This window comes from Neomonachus schauinslandi, chromosome 7 (assembly GCF_002201575.2).
Source record: "Neomonachus schauinslandi chromosome 7, ASM220157v2, whole genome shotgun sequence".
Taxonomy (NCBI): domain Eukaryota; kingdom Metazoa; phylum Chordata; class Mammalia; order Carnivora; family Phocidae; genus Neomonachus; species Neomonachus schauinslandi.
The window spans coordinates 53,951,551-53,974,394 of NC_058409.1; the positions used below are offsets into that span (position 1 = coordinate 53,951,551).

General features: G+C 36.6%; 1 protein-coding gene and 1 non-coding gene across 4 annotated transcripts in view; both read right to left on the reverse strand.

The window, feature by feature from the left end:
* The window catches only part of CERT1 (ceramide transporter 1), a 113,697-nt gene that overhangs the window by 76,478 nt on the left and 14,375 nt on the right, over positions 1–22,844 (reverse strand). For all 3 annotated transcript variants that reach the window (XM_044916914.1, XM_044916913.1, XM_021701986.2), the window contains exon 3: positions 5,598–5,714. In XM_044916914.1, the coding sequence (XP_044772849.1) occupies positions 5,598–5,714 (117 nt within the window). The remainder of the gene's footprint in view (positions 1–5,597; positions 5,715–22,844) is intronic.
* Positions 11,384–11,576, reverse strand: LOC123325453. Its single transcript, XR_006540455.1, has one exon. It is a non-coding gene; the product is annotated as a U2 spliceosomal RNA (small nuclear RNA).

Genomic DNA, 22,844 nt, shown 5'->3' on the forward strand with positions numbered 1-22,844 from the left:
AAAAAAAAAAACAGCAATAAAAACCTTATCTTTTAAAAATCATTTACTTAGGTGTGCCTGGGTGGTTCCGTTGATTAAGGGTCTAACTCTTGATTTCACCTCAGGTCATGATCTCAGGGTCATGGGATGGAGCCCACTGGGCATGGAGCCTCCTGAGGTTCTCTATCGATCTCTCCCTTTGTCCCTCCCCCTGCTAGCTCTCTCTCTCTCTCAAAAGAAAAGAAAATAAAAATCATTTACTTAGTAGTGTCTCAAATCTTAAGGAGAAATGCAGAATACAAATGCACTCCACACAATAAAGCAAGCACACTATATCAAAATAAAATTACTGGTCTGGTATACATACACCCCTTGGTATATTTTAAGTCGAAATAGAATCTTTGAATTTAAGAATGACCTCAGGAATATCTTTCTTTCACAGGGGCTACTGTCTAATGTCACAATGAATTATGCAACTTCCAATATAATGCCAACATTTAAATCAAAGAATCATCTTTTTAAAACTTTTCTTCTAGTGAGCAAGTTATTTTGGAATGAATACCAAGGAGAAAAAACAGCAGCAGACAGAGAATATAGAACCTGCTATATTTCTGTCAGAAATCATTCTAACAGCAAACATGAAGATTAAAGGAAAAACAAAAATTTCAAATATCATAAATTTCTTCCATAAAATCTGTTTTAACAAAATACTGTAAATTATTTCAACTGGAAAATTTATGTGTCCAATGCTTTGCTGATTCCTACAAAGTTGTGTATCTGAGTCTTTAAGGAGCTTATGGTCTAAAATAAACACTAGAGATACGTAGAACTATAAAAACTATGGGAATATTGTGATTCAAGAAGTCTGACGGTTTAAGTCAACAAAATATATTTCACATAAATACATACTTATAGGATGGCAGAAGTGCTTGTTGGCCAAAAGCTCTGGTTCTCAGGTCAGACAGACCTGGGTCTGAATGCTGGCTCCTTTAACTAATTAGCAATTTGACCTTGGACAAATTACTTAACTTCTGTCTCAATTTCTTCATCTATAAAAATAGGATAATAATGTTAACCTTATAAGACTGTGAGAGTAAATGGAGATAAAGTATGTTTATCACCATATCTGACGTACATTAATCCTCAAAAATGTTAGCCATTATCACCACCACCACCACATTATTATTATTAAAGAAGTCCTGTAAGATAGAACTTTTGGTGTATACGAGTGTGTGTTAAACAGATTGATACACAGTTATTAGAATGAGTAAAAGGGCCACCTGGGAGGGAAAGAACAGAAACCTCCAACTTCTTCCAGATACTAAAAATTACTAAAACCTGTCAGGGAAGCCCTAACAAAGGCTTAAGAACAAGAAGAGGAATGAAGGCCCACCTGACGACATCAGAAGAGAAAAAGGCCCACTGTTCCAAGTGTCTTGTGTCACTGCAAGGGCAGGTGGTGTAATGAGGAAGTAAGTGTAAATAGAACTGTATGAGCTGGAAGGACGCGAACTCATCAACTTTGAAGTACAACAAATTTGGTTGAGTTACTTTGCTTGCTTTGTTTTTCTGTTTTTGTGGGGGTGGTGAGGGTGGTGTGAGGGGGAAGGCACACAAACAGCATACTGTCATCTTTCCTCCTCTAAGTGACTGAACAAGGTCACCCAGCTATTAAGAAGTATAAGCAGTAGTGCCAGGATTCATTCCCATATTTATCAGACCTCAGAATCCATCACTCCAACACTAACCAAAACAATATAATGCCCTTTTTGACAGTCCATGGGCAGAAAGATGAGTTCCTATTTGTCTTTCACATATATGGCAGAACTCAAATGATACAATCTAAAGGAGGTAAGCTTATGGGAACTATTTCCAAATATTCACTTGTCTTTTTTTTGTTGTTAAGTAGGCTCCATATCCAGCTTGGAGCCCAACGCAGGGCTTGAACTCACGATCCTGAGATCAAGACCTGAGTTGAAATAAAGAGTTGGATGCTTAACTGAATGAACCACCAAGTTGCCCCTCCAAATATTCAGAATCTCCCAGTGGAACTGATAGAAAGCAGAATCAACATAAAATTGAATCCAAAGAATCCATGAACTAAAAGGTAGTAGAATCTCAGGCAAGTTACTTAAATTTAATCTAAACCTCGTTTCCTCTACTATAAAACTATAAAACAGCACTTCCCTCACCTCTCAGGAGAGTAGGGAGAAAATAAACACATGAAGTACATAATGCAATGATTAGTACTTGGGTGATAAGTAGGAGCTCTTATCGTCGTCGTTATCATCATAATCATCATCATCATGCTTTAACAATTTGGTATTAATTTTGAATTATCAATATAACAATGCATGCATAATAGTAAAATTACTAAATTTAGGTTCCACATTCAATATTCTTTAGTGATACTGTAGAATGAATTAGGAAACATTTCCTCACTACACTACCTCCCTTCCTGGTCTATGGGGAAAAAAACTTTGTTGAATATGTATAGTGATTGCATTTGAATTTTCTCCCTCCTAAGAATTAGTTTAGTAACTCAGGCAATTTACTTTTGGAATTCATATTCAATTTAAATATTCATTGATATGTTGCTTAGTTGGCACATATCACATAATTTATATTACAATAACTATTAATAACAATTAACATATCTCCTTCACTGTCTATTAATCAACTATTTGTAGAAATCAGAAAGGAAAAGTCTGTATGATGTATCTGAAATCCTGCTGTTAAATCTTTTTTTTTTTTGAACCTTTTTCTAAGAACTTAAATTTACCCAAAATCTGTTATCTCAGTTTAAGTCACACTGCTCTGGACCCAAAGATTATTACTATTATTATTTTTTTTAAAAGATTTATTTATCTGAGAGAGAGAGGGAGGGAGTGCGCATGTGCATGGGGGGAGAGGGAGAGAGAAAATTCTCAAGCAGACTTCCCACTGAACGGGGCTTGATCCCAGGACCCTGAGATCATGACCTAAGCCAAAACCAAAAGTCAGCTGCTTAACTGACTAACCCACCCAGATGCCCCTGAGACCCAAAGATTATACCTATCCATTGTTCAAAGATGGAAAGAAATCAATGATAGGGAAGAAATAATATGCTTTATGCATCCTTCTTCACTCAAGGAGAAAATACAAAATGGGAACTTAAGGAGAATTCTGGTTTGGCTTTACTAAACAAAACAAGCAAAATAAAATATGCTTAATTAAAAGAGAAAAACCAGCCCTGTAATCTATATTAGTTGATTAAGCCTTTAAGTCATAAGTTAAAAATATAAAAATTAGTTCTACTTAATAACATCTTTAATCATTAGTAAGAGGGCTGGCCCTGATTAAATACACAATACTGTCTCTTTACGTGCACATTAGTAACTCTCACTGAATGCAGAATTCTTCATCCAAAAACAACAGGTATAATTTAGTAAATTTAATTGTCACTCCAAAGCCCTTTCTTTTTCTACTGTCATAAATGAGAAAATATATCAGCCACTCTGGTAAGTAACCTTACATCTATTACCTCATGTATTCCTTATACACACCAAGAAGAGGTAAATTACCATACACCCAAAGTCGCATATGGTACACAGCAGAGGATGTAGTGTCTGAATTAAGGTCAGCCTAGATCCAAAGCATTCAGAATCTGGAATTCTAGCTCATCTCTTTTACATAAAAGAAAACTGCTTCCCATTTTTAGACTCTTTTCTGAAGTAATAAAGATAACTAACATTCACAAAATTTTAAGATCTTATTTTAAGTAATTTCTACACCCAACATGGGGCTTGAACGCACAACCTTGAAATCCAGAGTCGCATGTTCTTGTGACCGAGGCAGCCAGGTGCCCCAACATTAACAGAATTTTAAATCAGTATAATATTAAAGCTAAAACAGAGGGGAAAAAATGGGCATCACAGCCAGTTTTCTTTATGCCAGGAAAAATTCATAATCAATAATCAAGAAATAAAAGCTAATGCATGATCAGTATCAAAATGAATATACCTGTGATACCTCAAACAAGACAGGTTTTTCTTGTTTTAGTGTGTGTGTTGTGTGGGTACATGTTTTGCACCTGTTAAATGACCAAAACAGGTGTTTCAACTACAACTCTGTGAAACCCAAACAAACAAGTACAGACAAGCATATGAATAAGTACAAAGTTCTTTTAAGTCACACTCAGGAATGGCATCATGAATTTACACCTTTCCCTATTCCTTGTTTTATCATAATAAACTAAAATAGCTAATAATGCGGATTTGGTATCACACGTTTCTTTAGTCTACATAGCACTTATTCACTTTTTTTGTTAAACATTTTATTTATTCTTTTGAGAGAGGCAGAGAGAGAGAGAAAAAGAGAGCATGGGGGAGGGGGACAGAGGGAAAGGGAGAAGCAGACTCCTCGCTGATCAGGGAAGGAGCCCATACAGGGCTCCAGCCCAGGACTTGAGTTGAGATCATGACCTGAGTGGAAGGCAGACGCTTAACTGACTGAGACACCCAGGTGCCCCTTATTCACACTTTAAATAACAAGAATGTGGCTTATACATTTACAAAGGAAATACTTGCTAGAGGTTTATTATTAAACAGCTCCCTATTTGAAAAAATTAAATGATTTACAAATGTTTACACTATGAAATTACCCAAATGGCTATCATCATGCTTTAACAATTTGGTATTAATTTTGAATTATCAATATAACAATGCATGCATAATTACAAAAATTAACACTGAAGCTTCTAAATATTAGGGTTATACATCCAATATTATTTCAAAACCTTTTATCCAGATCATACAAAAGGCATTCACTATGAAGCAAATTCTAAGTATAAAAATCAAGATTTGTTTTATTAAAAAAAGGGTATATTTTGTTTTAATTAACAATGAAGAACATTTGTTGGTGTGCCTCTCAACTTGCTAGATGGAGTGCCGCCCAACTCATGAATCGTTTAATAAAGCCAATTAGATCTTCAAAAAAAAACCAATTAAAAATATTTGTCATAACAAACTCCCTTAGAGCAACTGAAGTGTTAGAAAAAAATTATTTCAAAAATTTATATCTGGACTGCTTTAATCTTTACCACCCAAATAATGTTCAACTTTTTTTTTTAAAGATTTTATTTATTTATCTGACAGAGAAAGAGAGACAGAGCACAACAGAGCAGCAAGGCAGAGGGAAAGGGAGAAGCAGGCTCCCCACTGAGCAAGGAGCCCGATACAGGACGCGATCCCAGGACCCTGGGATCATGACCTGAGCCGAAGGCAGACACTTAACCGACTGAGCCACCCAGGCGCCCCAATGTTCAGCTTTTTAATAACACATATTACATCTCAAAACCTTTTTTTAAAAAAGAATTTATTTATTTATTTGAGAGAGAGAGAGATAGCAAGAGCAGGAACACAAGCAGAGGGAGTGGGAGAGGGAGAAGCAGGCTTCCCGCTGAGCAAGGAGCCCGCTGTGGGGCTCGATCCCAGGACCCTGGGATCATGACCTGAGCCGAAGGCAGATGCTTAAGGACTGAGCCTCCCAGGCGCCCCTACATCTCAAAACTTTTTAAAAGAGTTACTGTCAATCTCTTGCCTAACCCTCCATGGACAGGTAGACACTGGAGCCCCTACCTTGTGCTGTTCGATGGCATCTATCCACTGCTGTCTGTGATCTGGATCCTGAGCACGAAGATACCAAACGCTATCATTTACACTAATATCAAATCGGCACTCATCAAAATCATGAGGCTGTGGAGAAAAAAGTAGAAAATGAAAAGCAAAGCTAATTATATTCTTTGAAGTGTTATACCCAAGAGCAAAAACATGAACATATCCATTCTGGCTGGTGGGAGACTCCTGTTATTTTTTTTATATTTTTCCACTCAAATAACTTTTTTGAAGATGTCTCAGATAAAGAGCACAACAAGAGCTCCAAAAACTAAATTTCACCCAACTATTCCTACAAATGAGTTGATACATAAATTTATTTCAAAAAACACAGCTAACATTTTCATCAAATGCTCTGAGTTAGCTTAACCAGTGGGAACGTCACCATAAGCACAAAAAAACCCACCAAAATAAGTTTTAGGGAAGGTGTTTACTACTTTTTTTCCTGCCTCCATTATTCAAAAGTAAATTCTCATCATGAATAGTTGTATTTCATTAAATGTGATAAACAAAATATTTTTACATTCTATCACAAAATAATGTTAACATTTCCTTCAAAGTATCTCAAATTAACTTCTAACTTTTTAAATGTCTTTGATAATAACAGCCAGGAGAGCTTCCAGTGAAAAGCAAAAATAAAATAAACATTACATTAGACCTACGTTAGATAGAAGAAACTGCCTGCATCAAAAAGTAAACATCTTGTGAAAATATCAATTAATTGGTTGTCTTTTACATTCTTCGTAAGAATATATAAAATGATTATTTTATATCCTTGATTTTTGCTAAGTAAATGAATTCAAATATGACAGGATCACATCACATATACCACCTCTTCTTCTACCAGACAGAGTATAGAGAGTCAATCAATTTCTTCTCCTGTGAATAATCTTATTCTTAGAGGGGAGAAAGTCTTCTGGTCAAAGTAATAATAAACTTATTTGATGAACTGATTCTACATATTGCATTTCCAAGATTTATTCTTTATTCTTTCCTCCTTTTAACAGCATCAATCTTTTACCTCCTATCTGTTTAGCAAAAACATTGTAACTTCACAATGTTCTTTTGATTACAAAACAGTTTCTCTTTTAAGATTAAAATAACAAATCATAGTTCTGACTGGCTAAAGATATAAGTTAAGCATTTTCTGAATCACAATGTGCTCGACATCATAGTTCGGACTATGGTGGGGATAGAATATAACAGAAAGAAGAAAAAGGAAAAAACAAGAATGCATACCCTGCTTCAGTAATTATGAATATAGAAACACATAATAGACAACATTTAAACACTCACCAATAATGACTATAAATTTAATGAAATGCCAAATATTCAAGCCTTAAGAATGGAATCCAGCTACTGAAAAGAGTTTCCTTGGAGGGAGCAAAGAACCAAGTAAATAATTTTAACTGATCAGTCTATTGTTCTAAATAAATAGCCCAGAAGTTTTTAAACTTTCACTTCATAATCATTCTCATTATATTTCTAGCTACCATTCCTGAAAATGTTTTACAGTTTGTATTGTTGTTTAGTAACCTCATTAAAGCTTTAGAAAATAAAATACATATTAGTTCAAAATTTACTAGTTTTTCCAGCAAACACTTTTTCCTCCTTGACATCTTCAAAACCTCCTCACCATCTTCCAGTGAGTACAGTGCCACATTTAAAATATTCCTGAAAACAGAAACCTACCACTAGGCTTCCTCTGGATATGTGTGACTTAATAAAATCTAAAATCAGTATGTAAAATTTGCCAAATTTCTAAATCTACCAAGTATACCACTTATGATTTCTTCTCCTTGTTTCAAAGTTTAGAAATGTGGAAAATTCAAGCTTTTGATAGACAGAGTTGCATAGAGATAGAATAAAATGACAGTCGAGAAAGCTGGAATTTAAAAATTTGAAAACTTCAATGGAATGTCACCCATTACTATGAGATGCAGTATCTCCATACCTATATACAGAGATGGTGGTTGACAGAAAATGTACCAAAAAAAAAGGTAGCGAGTTCTACTATCAACAATCTGACAGGTTGGTGGCATAAAAGAGTGATGAACCAATTGTCAGGGGATACAGAGTATGTAAACACAAAAGCCTTGAGTTCCCAAAATGTGTAAAAGCAAGGCAAGCTAAGTCTACAGGGCAAAGAAAATGACACACTTCTTAAAAGGATGTGTTTCAGAGAATACTGAAGTCTAGACAACCAAGCTCACACGTGTCAATGCACATACAACACCTCCCAACATGTAACAGATAACTGCTTGATTCAAACACAAATGCAATGAACACAAGTCAGATTACTTTACTCTCCCAAAAACCAAGTTGTGTCCCCATTGAGAATGCATGCTATAGAATAAAGCCAACAACAGAAAGGAAAATATCAAGGAAAATGTAGGTGGGCCTCATACTTTACCCTGTCAAAATTCATTGTTAGGGACAAAAAAATTTATCAAAAGGTGAAATGGCACTTATATCTAGTGTCTTGGTTTGTCTTAGTTCTTCGGACTTCTATAACAAAAATACCATTGGGTAGCTTAAACAGAAATTTCTCACAGTTCTGGAGGCTACAAGTCCAGATCTTAGTGTCAGCATGGTAGGGTGTTTGTGAGGGCCCTCTTTCTGGTTTGCAGATGGCTGCTTTCTAGCTGTGTCCTCATATAAAAGAGAGAGAGCTCTCTGGTCTCCTCATCCCCTCAGAAGGGTGCCAATTTCATCATGTGGGCTTCACTCTCATGATCTTATCTAAACCCAATTACCTCCCAAAGGTCTCACCTCTGAATACTATCACAACGAGAAATTAAAGCCTAACATGAATTTTGGGAGGACACATTCAGTCCAAAGCTTTCACTATCAATCAAAATAACCTTATAGGAACAAGAGACATAAATCCACAGAGAAAAATAAACAAAAATTTCCAACAATATTTATTATTATATTTATTTATGAGAGACAGAGAGCACGTGCGTAGAAGTGGAAAGAGGGGCAGAGAAAGGGGGAGAGGGACAAGCAGACTCCCAATGAGCAGGGAGCCTGACGCTGGCTCCATCCCAGAACCATGAGATCATAACCTGAGTCAAAGTCAGACGCTTAACCAGCTGAGCTACCCAGACGCCTCTTGACAAGATTTAAAAGTGTAATGTGGTAATTGAGTTAGCAGGCTTGAGAAAGCTAAAAATTAAACATCTACAAGAAAAAAGAAATCAAGCCAATTTGTACGCAATGATGGAAAAGCAAGGGAACTGGAGGCATCAGGTAGCCATAAAGGTAAAGGTAAGGGTGTAGCTGAAAACAAAATTGATCAAGAGTCATTAAAAGATGCAACTGAATCCCTGTAATCCCAAGCATTGGTGACTACTCACCTACTGCTCTACCAGTGTGCAATATTAGAGGCCCCACCCTTACCTCTCAGAGAGATGATATCAGACAGATTTAAGAAGTAAGGACAGTCCTACACAGCAGTGGGTGTGGGGAAAGGAAAAACAAAAAAAAAAGCAGATACGGAAATACTCATATTAAGGAAGTATTCATATTCATTTCTTTCCCCTATTTGACTCCCAGAGAGTCAGCACCCACACTTGTTCCTTCGCTCCCATTCCGCCTGCATGAAGATTCTTCTATGAGAAAATTAAGTAGTCCAAGAAAAAAGTGTATAGTAATGATATTTAAGGGTTTTACACCCAGGCACTTAATCAGTATGACAATTCTAAACCATGAAGATAAATAAAAATTTACCTTTCAAATCTGGTAGATATGTGTAACCAAAATGAGAGAGTAACCACAAGAATTAAGAAGCATTTGAGATCCAGGAAAAGAAGCAGAAAGGGACTTCCCAGGAAGACAACAAGGAAAATGCCAGAACCAGAGTTATGGAGAAGACGCAAAAGCCAACATTAGAAAAGTATGACAGGGTGCTTTAGAAAAGATTTCTCTGGTGGAGGCAAGAGTAGAATGAAAAGACTATCTAAAAGGTTAAATTCAGCGGACAGAATGTAAGATGACTTAGAAATTCAAAGAAAGTCAACCAAAATTTTAACGAACTTTTATCATTAATGTATAGTAAACTTTATCCATTTTAATCACTGCCACAATTAAGATGGAAAGGTTTTCATTTACATGAGCCCTTGTGAAGATTCCTCATCCTCTCTATGTAAAATCCCTCCCTCTGACAACACCTTCCAGAAACCAGGGATCTGCTTTCATCTGCTCTTTATTAGTTTGCATTTTTAAATGAATTTATGTAAATGAAATCAGTTTGTACTCTTGTGCTTCAGTGGTTTTACTTAGTCTATTTTGATATTACATATATATATCCATTTTGTTATGTCTTACCAGTAACTGATTCTTTTTATTGCTGAGTAGAATTATAATAAACATAGCATATTTTGCTTATTCAGCTGTTGATGAAAAATTTTTTCCACTTTTTTGTTATTTTGAAAACATTTGTTGTGAAAATTCATATCTTTGTATGAATATATATTTTCACTTCTGACCTAGGAGTAGAATGCCTAACTCATAAAGTAGGTATATTTAAGGAACTGCCAAAAATAGTTGTAAATTCTCACCAGCAGTCTATCAAAATCCAGTTACTCCACATCCTTGTTTGGGATTACTATTGGACTCTATTCTGTTCCATCTGATCTAAATGTCTATTCTTGAGGCACCTGGTTGGCTCAGTCAGGAGAGCATGCAACTCTTGATCTGCGGGTTGTAAGTTCAAGTCCACGTTGGGTATAGAGATTACTTAAAAATAAAAGCTTTTTAAAAAAATGTGTATTCTTACTCCAAAAATGCTAAATTATTGCTGCCTAACAGTCAGTCCTGAAATCATGTAGTGTTAAATCCTCAAACTTTACTCCCCTTTAAAAAACTGCTTTGGCTAATCTAGGTAGTTTGCATTTACATATATATTTCCAGACGCATTTAGTACCAGGTTGTGAATAATAATTCGATACGTTTTCTACAGGGTAATATGGGACGGTGTGATCTCTTAACAATATTGACCCTTCCAATCCATGGACATTTCTCCAGTTATTCATGTCTTCTTTATCTCTGCAATCTCATTTAGCCTTACTGTGCAGGTACAATGCACGATGACAGATTGACTCCTGAGTATTGTTGTTTTTTATGTTACTGTACATGAAATTGTTTTTAAAATTTCACTGTTTATAGTATATAATACATCTCATAATTGTATATTAACCTTATACTCCATGACTGTGCAAAATTCACTTATTACTTCTACCAGCTGTTTAAATAATACACCTAAGGAATCTATAAAACATTGATGCCATCTGCAAATAGTTTTCCTTCTGCCTTTCTGATCTTTATGCCTTTTTATATCTTTTTTCTTGCCATATTGAAATGACTAGGATGTTCAAAACAAGGTTAACATTTAAGTGGTAAAGGCAGACATCCTTGCCCTGACATTAATCTTAGGCGGTAAGCATAAAATATTTCACTATTAAGTATGATGTTAAATTATGTGTTTTTGTAGATGCCCTCCATTAGGCTGATTTTCCTTTCTACTTCTAGTTCTCTAAGAATTTTTTTTTTCAATTTAAATGAATGTTCGATTTTGTCAAGATTCTTTTTTTTTTCCTCTGCATCTACTGAAATTTGTTATGAATTTTTGTCTTTAGTTTGTTAAAATGGCAAATTACAATGACTGATTTACAACATTAAATTAACCTTGAATTCCTGAGATAAAGTCCGTTTGGTCATGACATATAATCCCCCCTCTTTTTGTCCCAAGGGGATGCACCATTCCTGGAGATACTACAATACAAGGTCGATGCATGAAGTGGAGATGGAGCAAGCTCCTATTCCATCTCTCTGTTCCCAAAATCCATTTACTATATTGTCCTTGGATAGAGTATATATCAGATATTAAAATGATAAGAATAGATACTACACATTATCATAGCCAAAAAGCTGAGAAGTGATACATAAACCTTTTTGTATACTATTGATTTGCTAATATTTTGTAAAGGAATATGGTATTTATGTCCACCATAGAGCTGTAATTAATTTTCTTGTGATGTCTTCATTAGGTTTAGGTTTCACAGTTATGCTGGCAACATAACAAGTGTTGGAAAGACTTTGCATGATATTGGGACTATTTCTTTGAATGTATTAAAGAACACACCAGTGAAGTCATGTGGGCATGTTTTCTCGGTGGAGGAGTTATTAGCAACTTCAGTTTTTTTAGACCTTGGCTTATGCAGATTTTCTGTATCTTAAAAGTATTAAAAGAAAAAAAATAATCCTATAATTACCGATACATATTCACTTTTTCTGATACTCTTCATTAGTTCCTAAAGATCTGTTTGCCTCTGGGGGTTATTTCCCTTCAGCCTGCAAAAGTTCTGTTAGCATTTCTTAATGACATATTGGTCTGCCCACAAGTGCTCTTTAGTTTACCTTTATCTAAACGTATCTTTATTTAACTTCATTTTTGAAGAATATCTTCACTGAATACAGAATTCTGGAATGATAATGTTTTTTTATTTCGTTCCATTATAAGATGTCTTCTGGCCTCCATGATCTTACCAAGAAGTGTACGGTACTTTGAATCTCCCCATTTATGTGTCATTTTCTCTAGCAATGTACAAGATTTTTTATCTTTGGTTTTCAGCAGTTTGACTATAGGTTAAGTTTCTATTTGTCTTGTTGTTTGTTGAGCTTCTTGAATCTGTAAATTTATATTTTTCACCAGATTTTGAAAGTTTTACTATAATTTCTTCAAATATTTTTTCACTTTCTTTTCTTTCAAGACTCCTAAAAACCCATTTAATTCTGCTCATTTAAAACAAAAACAAAAAAACCCTCCAAATTGGGTTAAGAATGACTTCTTTTGATCTGTATTCAAAATCCTGATTATTTTCTCTGTCATCTTTATCTACTATAAGTCCCAGAGAATGAATGGTTTTTATTTCGGATATCATTCTTTGCATTTCTAAAATTCCCATTGGTTCTTTTTACATATTTTTTCTTTGCTGAAATGGCCTACCTTTTCATTCATTACAAGACTATTTTCTTTTACCTCACATAATTATAAAACCTAATTTAAAATCCTTGTCAGATTATTCTAACATCTTGTTCATCTTGAATTTGGCATTTATGTCTTTTCCCTTGAGAATGTGTTATTTCCTGGCTCTTTGTATGTTCAGTAATTCTGAGTTGACCCTGAATATTGTGAATGTTAGGTTGTGAACTCTGGATTCTGTTATAGTGTTCTGAAAAATACTGTTTTTGTTTCAGCAGGCAATTAACATGCTCAGACCCAAATTGCTAATTCTGTCATGTGTTTAATGGGCAGCAGCTAGGATCTCAGTTCAGAGTAATTTCACTCTGGCTTGCAACACACACAAATGAGGGGTCAGGTACAAACTTGGGCAGAGTTTTATATTCAGAATTTGGGGTTCCCTTTCTCTAGCTCCTTTTTTCTGGATTATCTCCTCACTAACTACATTCCTTCTACCGGTACCTACAGCTAAAAAAAAAATGACAGGTGTTCTTTAAAGGAGTTTTAGCTCCCCCACATCTCTGCCAAGGTGGCAAGTTATTCCAATCACTTTTCAGACTACTTTTCATCTGCCTCACACATAGATGGTTCAGAAGTCAACCAGAGATTTGGGTAAAGTTTTTATACAATTTTGAATTCCCCTTCTCTGGCTTCTCCTTTGTGGATTCCCTCCTCATTTTCTATCAGCCCTGGTTGTACCAGAACCTTTCTCAGGTTCTGTTGGTCAAAAAGATGCCTGTCTGGTTTTTCTGTTAAAGTTTTAGCCACCCAGTACCACCACAATGGAGATTTCATCCTTATTCTACTCACTGCCAAATATCCTGTCCAGAGCTCATGGAAGTCAAAGACTTAAAATGATCTAAGCCAAACATCTCTCTCTTTTTTTTTTTTTACAAATAAACACAAAATATTAAGGTTTCTTTGTTCAACCAATTCAATTACTTAATCAAGGAATTAAATAAACCCTATCAGATTCGAATAAAATACATCAAACAGGTGCTCTAAATTACAAGTAAGAGAAACTGATTCTTGCTCACTGGGGTTGATTTTGAAGGTATCAGGCAGCTCATATTGCTAAGAAATATAAATAAACAAGATCAAAAAATGGAAAGGAGCCAGGGGAGGCTAAGTAAGAGAACTCTGAGACTACACCGCAAGTGTCATCGGTGTGGAGAGGGGCCTCCTCCTCTTCTGGGCCTTGGAAGCCACTACGGGCACTGCTGCTCCTAGAAACTGGATGCTGCAGTTGCCAATAGTGTCCTGAGAGAAATTCCCTGTCTGCTTTTCTTTATGATCCTGCTTCACAATAAAGGTAGGGCTGGGGGAGACAAGGGGCAGTAGATGTGGGGGAGGGTAGCATAACAGCAGCCTGATAATCTAGGCCTAATTCAGATGCCCATATACTAATTAAGGGGAGTTGATGGGCTGGAGGGATGCTGGGGTGAGAGGAGAAAATGAGAATCTGGCTCTTGCGGATTCATTTGGAAGACCTTCTACTCAGACCCACAGTAGGGAATTCTTTAAAAGCTCATTTGATAATGAGCATGCCACTTATTAATCATATTGTCTCTCTTAAATCCACCCTTTTATACTGTTTTATGCTACTGCGACTGGGATGCTACAAACTACATTTTCCTCTACTAGTCTCCTTTGTTAGGTTCTGCCAATAGGGACAACATGCTAGAAGGAGACAAAGCAAGGAGGAAGGTAGAAAAAAAAACTTGTGTTTTTGATCGCATACTGTTTCCATCAACATCTGTCCAGCAAAGGTCCTTTGTCCTGGCAGGGGCAATCATTTCCAGTCTCCAGCCTCTCTTAGAACTCCGTGAACCAGACTCACCTAGCCACCTCAGATGTACCAGCATCGACTGTGCAAGGGCCACTTATTAGATAAGTGAAGTAGAGCTCTACAACATCCCCCTTCCAACTACCGAGATATTAGTACCAACTATACTGGGTATACTTTTCCTTCTAGATGTCTGAGACTCAGTTGCATAGTGCATTTCCTTCTGAGATAGCAGATAAACAGTGAGCCCGTCTCCAGATGTCTGAGCCTCAGCTTCGGAAAGTCCTCCCTAATCAGGCAGGCCTTTCAACTCAGGTTTAAGCCTTAGTCCCAAAAGGCTCCTGTGATACTGGTACCAGCACCAGTGGGCAACCCATTCTCCTCAGAGATCCAACTCCCAACTCTACAGGGCTCTCTATCCAACTTACAGGTTCTGATAACCCCAACTTCATCCCTTCACTCCTCTGGCCCCAGGATTTGTAAAAGCTGGTCTCTGCAGTTACTCCCTATGCACTACCCACGAGGTTTTCCTTTTGTTCTTTGAGTTCTGAACACTTTCTGAGGAAATACCTGCAGTGGTTTCTGGTTCCCTGAGTGGACCTCTGGATGATGCAATAAGCAGTCCAAAAATAGCAAATGTTCATTTCATAATAGAGTATTAGATATCCATTCAAAAACAGTATTTCCAAAGGTTGGAAATTTGACATCTTAATATGTGGGAAGAAAATAAAGAGGTTACAAAAGCACATGTACAATGCGATCCTAATCATGCCTGTAGCCTTAAGAGCACTTTAATGTATCTATACAACCATTTGTGATTATAGACTGTGTACAATAGAGGCCCTGTTCGGCACACCAGTATAATTCGGGCCCTAGGACAGTGACCTACACTGAAAAAACATTTATTTATCGAATGTGGAGACTAAAATTCAGAAAACTACCGTCCGCATAAAAACATGCACACCAGTGTTCATTAACAGCTTTATTCGTAACAGACCCCAAAAGGAGGCAACCTAAATGTTCTTCAACCGGTGAATGGTACACAAACTGTTATACATATACTACCCAGCAATAAAAAGGAACAAATTATCAATATACTCAATAGCCTAGGGGATCTTAAGGAAATCACGCTGAGGAAAAAAGCCAATCTCAAAAGGTAAAACTGTATGATTCCATTTATGTAAAATTTTCAAAATGAGAAAGTTACAGAAATGATGAAAAGATTACTGGTTGCAGGGGTTAGGGATGAGAGAGTAGGCTGGAGGGAGAGAAGAGAGATAGCAGTGACTATACAGGGGTAGAATGAGGGTTCTTTCTGCTGGTGAAACAGTTTTGTATTTTATTGTAATGGTGGTTACAAGTTATAAAATTGCATAGAACTACATATACACACCTGCATGCATGCACATGTACACACACACAAATGAGTACATGTAAAACTGGTAAAATGTGAATAAGGTCTGTGGGTTGTACCAATATCAACTTCCAGGTTTGCAACTGTACTACAGCTACGTAAGATTTTACCATGCACAGAAACTGGATGAAGGATAAATAAAACCCCTGTGCTCTATTTTTGCAAATTTCTGTGAAAGCACAGTTATTTCAAAATTAAAAGTTAAATAATAAATAATAATAAATAATAAATTAAAATAGGTGTCACAGAAGTTATCAGATTACTCTTGCAACTTTTTGTATAAAATTATTCCAAAATAAAAGTTAAAAATGATTTATAAAAAGAGCTGTCTCTTTCCTTACAAGAGACCCCTGAAAGCCAGCTGCTTACTCTCTCTTTATATCCCATTGTTAAAGGGAGACAATGTCATCAAACAGTTGACAAAATCACTAATATTAAAATCAAAGATTAAACACACAGGAGAAGAAAAAGGAATTCTGAAGAAACAGTCAATGACTTGAGGATCAAAAGATAAATTTACACAGACACATACCATGTGACACATGTACATTCATGTGCATACAAACATACACAATTTATCATTTCAACCAGGCCTCTTCCTCCAACCTCCAAACTTTTACCTAATTGCCTCTTCTATATCTTTTCCTGAATGCTTAAGAGGAATCTCAACACATCCAAACATGGCCATCTGATTTGCTTCACCAAACTTCTCTTGCAGGCTTCTACATTTCTGTAAATGGTAACTACCAATTGCTTAGACCTGAATCACCTGACCCTTCATTTTTCTCACATCATATGAGGCATCCATCAGCAAATCCGCAAACCTTGTCAGCTATACATTCCAAATAAATCTGGAATCCAATCATTTCTCATAATCTCCACCAATACTACTCTGATCCAAACCACTGCTATCTCTCCTCTGGATTATTTGCATAGCCACTTAGGGCTGCCTAATTCTGGCTTCCTGCTTCCATCCTTGCCTTCTATAATCTATTCTTTTTTTTTTTTTTTAAGATTTTTTGTTTATTTTTTAACAGAGAGAGAGAGACAGCGAGAGAGGGAACACAAGCAGGGAGAGTGGGAGAGGGAGAAGCAAGCTTCCCGCCAAGCAGGGAGCCCATTGTGGGACTTGATCCCAGGACCCTGGGATTATGACCTGAGCCGAAGGCAGACGCTTAACGACTGAGCCACCCAGGCGCCCTACAATCTATTCTTAACAAAACAGCCAAAAGTGATCCTGTTACTAGGATTAAATCACTCTACTGCTCAGGCTTCCAATAATTTCCCTTCTCACTCAGCATAAAAAGTCAAAGTCCTTACAATGATCCACAAGGCTCTAGACAACTAGGAGCACCACCTCTGTGCCTACTTTTCCTACTACTTTCCCCTTGCCTATAAACCATACAGGCCTCGAGCCAGACGGACCTCCTTATAGTTCCTTCAACTAGCCCTGGAGAAACTTGACAACTGCTGCTCCTTACCAGGGCTCCATTCACCACATTAATTTTCCTCTTTGAGATTTCTACTCAAATACCTCATTGTGCCCATTATAGAACTCCCCGCCATACACACAAATTTTAGGATGTTGTCTTACAAATGGTATCAACTAGAATTGGCAATGTGACATATAAAATAACAGTGCATCTTAAAGTTGATGGTCAGACTCATTAAAATACAGTAATACTTTGCCAGAGAAACCTTCCAAGACTCACCCTACAATAAAAGATGCTAAAATAACAAGAGCCACTTAATAAAAATGTTACCTACTTTAAGAGAGCAGAACCTAAGATTCCCAGACAAGGTTAGTTTGCATAATCTCACTGTCCCCAGTTGCATAACATCTTTCCTAAGACTTTGTTTTCCTTTTCTGTTTGTAAACCTAACACGCAAATATTGAGGGAAATATTCAGTATTCATTTCAATGTTTTTCATTTAACATATTGACTTGATGTACCCTCTGGGTATTTTGTCTCTTATTTTTACCTCAATTTTGGGAATTTCTGAATAAACAAAACCCTGCTTTTAATATTTACCCTGAGGTAAAGGCTGGACCATGATGCAGGCAGCCCTGAATTTATTTTCAATATGCTCTGACATCTAAACCTGTGTTGTCCAATATAGTAGTCATTAGCCATGTGTGGCCAGTTTGAACTAAAATGAGCTGTAAGTGTAGAATACACACTGGATTTTGAAGACTTGGCAGAAAACAAAGAATGTAAAATATCTTAGTAATTTTTTTTTTTTTTTTTTAAGTAGGCTCCATGCCCAGCATGGAGCACAACGTGAGGCTTGAACTCACAACCCTGAAATCAAAACCTGAGCTGAGATCAAGAGTCAGACGCTTGGGGCGCCTGGGTGGCTCAGTCGTTAAGCATCTGCTTTTGGCTCAGGTCATGATCCAGGGTCCTGGGATCGAGCCCAACATTGGGCTCCCTGTTCTGCAGGAAGCCTGCTTCTCCCTCTCCCACTCCCCCGCTTGTGTTCCCTCTCTTGCTGTGTATCTCTCTGTCAAATAAATAAATAAAATCTTAAAAAAAAAAGTCAGATGCTTAACTGACTGAGCCACCCAGGCGCCCCAGTAATAATTTCTTATGACTGTATATTAGGATGACAATATTTTGGATATATTAAGTTAAATAAAATATAATAAATCAATCTCATTTATTTCTCCTTTTTTGATGTGGCTACTAGAAAATTTTTAATTACATATGTGACTTGTATTTGTGACTCACATATTTCTATTGGACAACCATGATTTAAAACTTTCATTCATTTATTTATCTATGTAACCAGCCAATCAATGAAATATTTAAGAACACCTATGATTTACCAAGTACCATTTGAGGCACTGAGGATACAGTGGTAAGAATGAACAGGTCCTTAACTTTGTGGAGCTCACATTAACCACATCATCACACAAGAAATGTAAAACTTCAACTGTTAACAAGCCATAAACAAGAAAGGTGCATCATGTTAAGAAAGCCTATAATAAAGGAAGTAATCTAGTCAGGCAGGCCAGGGAAGGTTTCCAAGGAAGTTAATACCTGAGCCAAGAGAAGGATGAAATGGAATGAACAGAGGCAGAAAGAAAGAACATTCCAAACAGCAAGAAAAGCACATATAAAGATCTGTGGCAGGAAAGAGCAAGCCTAGATAAAACCCTGAAAGTATAGCATGACTGGAAATGACACTAGGAGAGGAGGAAGTCTGGCAAGAAATGAAGTTTAAGAAGACGGGAGATCATGCAAAACCTTATAACCCAAGAGAGCCTGAAGCCCAGCAGAGAAAGGATAGTATAATGCATTTTCTTTTTTTCACTGAGCCCGAAATACTTCATTTCACTTGAGAAATTCAGATATTAATTCTTTCATCTTAAATTACTTGAAGACATCAATTAATAGACTCAAGGAGATTATTAGGATGACTAAAGGAGGTAACATAAAATACCTAACAATGCTTAGCACATAACAGTTGCTTAGTCCATGTTTCTTTTTTAAGAATCTTATAGTTAAGACAAGATGAGGACTGGTTTGTTGAAAAGTTGTGGCTTGGTTTGGACCCAGAGAAAAGACAGGGTTTTGATAGTGGAGGAGGGAAAAGACATTCCAGATAATGAAAAATTCAATGAACATCGTTAGCAGAGAATGTCAAGGTGCCAGTTAGACCAGCAGTAAGGTTGATGTGGCGGATGTTCATCTGTTCGACTCATAACTACTCCGTTTCTGAGACAATCACTTAACAATTTACCAAAGTCTGAACCTTTTATATCCATTGTCCATTCAGACTGTTAGCACCAATAACACAACTAATAGCAATTCCTCTGCCTTTATGTATAATGACTCCATTCATTTAAATGTCAGATCAAATATCAAAGCCCAGAGAATAAGCGCAGTTAAGATAATGAGATATCCATTCTTTACTTGAGCATAGCTATTTTTCTTGTTTTAGGAGAGCAAGAAACTTCAGCATGCATCAGAATCACTAGAAGACAGAATGCTGAAGCTCATAGCTGAGTTTCTGATTCATTAGGTCTGAGACTGGGCCCGAGAATTTGCATTTCTGTCAAGTTCACAGCTGATTTTAATGCTAATGGCCCGGAGATCACACTTTGAGAACAATGTTCTCTGCCATATCTCCCTCTTTGTTATTTAATACTTCCTTGTTTTGATAGGGCACATTTTCTAAAAGAAAGCTTTGTAGAATGTGTATTTGCGTGTTTTTTACTTTTTATTACGGGAATTTTCATACATATGCAAAATAAAGAACAGGGTAATAAACCCCCTTTTTACTCCCACCAATTCAAGCCCTTCCAGATGGATTATTTTGAAGCAACTTCTAAACATATCATTTCATCTGTAGATATATATCTAAAATAAGACATTTTAAAATGAGCGAAGATAAATATTTTAAAAGCCACAAGAAGTAAATTTTTTGAGACATTTTAAAATGCTTTTATCTACCCTTATAGTGCCTTAATGGTTTGGCTGGATATAGAATTTAGTGTCGAAAATAATTCTTCAGAAGCATGAATGCATAGCCCATTGCATTTTAGCTTCTAGTGTTTTGAGAAGTCCATAGTCATTTTGAAACCTCATCCTTTGTTGTGATTTGTTTTCCCTCTCTGGAAGCATGCAGGATCTTCGTTCTTCCCAGTGGTCTGACTCAGTACAAGGACATGTCTTTAATAATGGGTCTTTTTTCATCTAATATGCCGGGCCTTCCTTGACCCTTTCAAGGTGAAAACTCATATCCTTTCTTTTTTTTTTTTTTAAGATTTATTTATTTTAGAAAAAGAGAGGGGAGGGGCAGAGGGAGAGAGCAACCCAAGCAGACACTGTCCTGAGTGCAGAGCCCCACCAGGCTTGATCCCAGGACCCTGAGATTACGACCCTAGCGCAAACCAAGAGTTGGAGGCTCAACCGACTGCACCACCCAGGCACCCCAAAACTCATGTCCTTTATTTCTATGAATTTTTCTTGTATTCTTTTATTTTTTATGTTTTCTATAAAATGTTTTCTTACATTCATCTCAGTAAACTCATTATGTTTTTGAAATCAAGATTTTTATACTCTTGTATTCTTTTATTGACGCTACCTTTCTTCTCTCTTCCTCAAGTTTCTACCACTCAAATATTAAAATTCTTGGATCATTCCTTAATTTTATCTTTTCTCTCACTCACTATCTTTTTTATCTTCTCGATTTTCTGGGAAATGGTTAGAATTCTATCTTCTAACCTTCTGATTTTTTTCATCACCGCTACCGTATTTATAATTTCCGACAGCTCTTTTTAATCCTTTCTTTTTTATAGTATACATTTTTGTTTCATGATTCCAAATTCTCTGAGAATACAGAGAAACCAAATTTTCTTTATTTTTGTGGGATATTTGAAAATTTGTTGCCTCATCTTGTATTTATTCTCTTGATCTTTTTCATACTGGAAACCTCATATGCCTGGTGGTCCTTGGCTGTCTGTTCATTTCTAAAAGTTGGGGATCCACAAAGCTGACTGGAACCTGAAAAGTTATGTATGGGCAGTTTATCAAAGATGAGCTTCACTGCTGGCTAATCCAGTTGGGCTACTTTGTTGAAGAAGCTCTGATGTTATCTTTAGGTCTTTCCTGTTGGGCTGGCTGACCCTTGATCTAGACAAGTCTCCAGCAATCTCCTGCCCTCAGTATGAAAGTTTGTCACTTAGAGCTTGCTGAACCACGTAAGTGAATAGGGTAAAGTTAAGGTCTCCGTATTCAGTGCACACTTCCCCTAACCACCTCTATTTTAGTATCATTCCTTGTTTTCAATTGCTTCTAACTGCATTTCCGCACTCTCCAGCCCAGAGACCACTATTTTATTATCCCTATAGAATAAACCTCCTAGGGCACCTGGGTGGCTCAGTCGTTAAGCGTCTGCCTTCAGCTCAGGTCATGATCCCAGGGTCCTGGGATCGAGCCCTGCATCAGGCTCCCTGCTCGGCAGGAAGCCTGCTTCTCTCTCTCCCACTCCCCCTGCTTGTGTTCCGGCTCTTGCTATCTCTCTGTCAAATAAATAAAATCTTAAAAAAAAAAAGAATAAACCTCCTATCTTTACCAGGTTAGTGCAGGGGTAGGTCAACCACCCAACCACACAGAGTTGGGAAAGAAAAATCTGGGGATCTGACTGCTTCTTAAACTGATACTCTGTATCCTTATTTTTTACAACTTTCATATCCAAATTCTTATTAAAGTGTTATATTATTGCAATGTAAATCTAGTTCTCAGATTTCCCAACTGATAACTTAGGATTTGGGTTTCCAGGACCTATTAACTCACTTTGCACTTGTCCATCTGTTTTCCAGCTTCTAAAATGCTCTCTTCTATTGTCTTATCTCTGGTTCTCCCTTTTCGGTTTAACCTACTGACTTTGGGCAAGGAGATAAAGTATATGCATCCTTACTGAGATGAATTTCCTAATTTTTAAAAAGTTAAATGAAACCACTTAACAACTTTAACAACAGGAGAAAACTTCACTGCGTGAAACTGGGTTTATATGTAAGTTTCAAGAATCATTACCCAACCCTGTCTCCTGCCCTTGATACATTATTTTAGAGACCACCTTAATTTCTGGATGAGCCTCAACTAATCACGGCTTTTTGGTCGTTTAGTACCTTATGATCAATTTATAAGTGATCTTTTTCCTTTTTAAGTTATAAATCCTCACTAGTGAGTACATATACTTTTAAAAGAAATAATTGTTGGATAATATATATTCTCTAACTTGGGGACCAAGAGAATATATCATTCTTTATCAGCCATGGTTTTCTTGTTTCAGTGAAGAAACAACAAAGGTCAAGCACACATAGCACTTACTCCAAAGAAGCTCAACAGCAATACCAGTGAATTGACTACATGATGAATTGTAAGCAGGTAATTTTAAATCTAAAGCTCTGTCACTTAGCGTCACTGTGTGCCCAAATTAAAAAATAAAAATTTAAAGAATGTGAGAAATGCTACC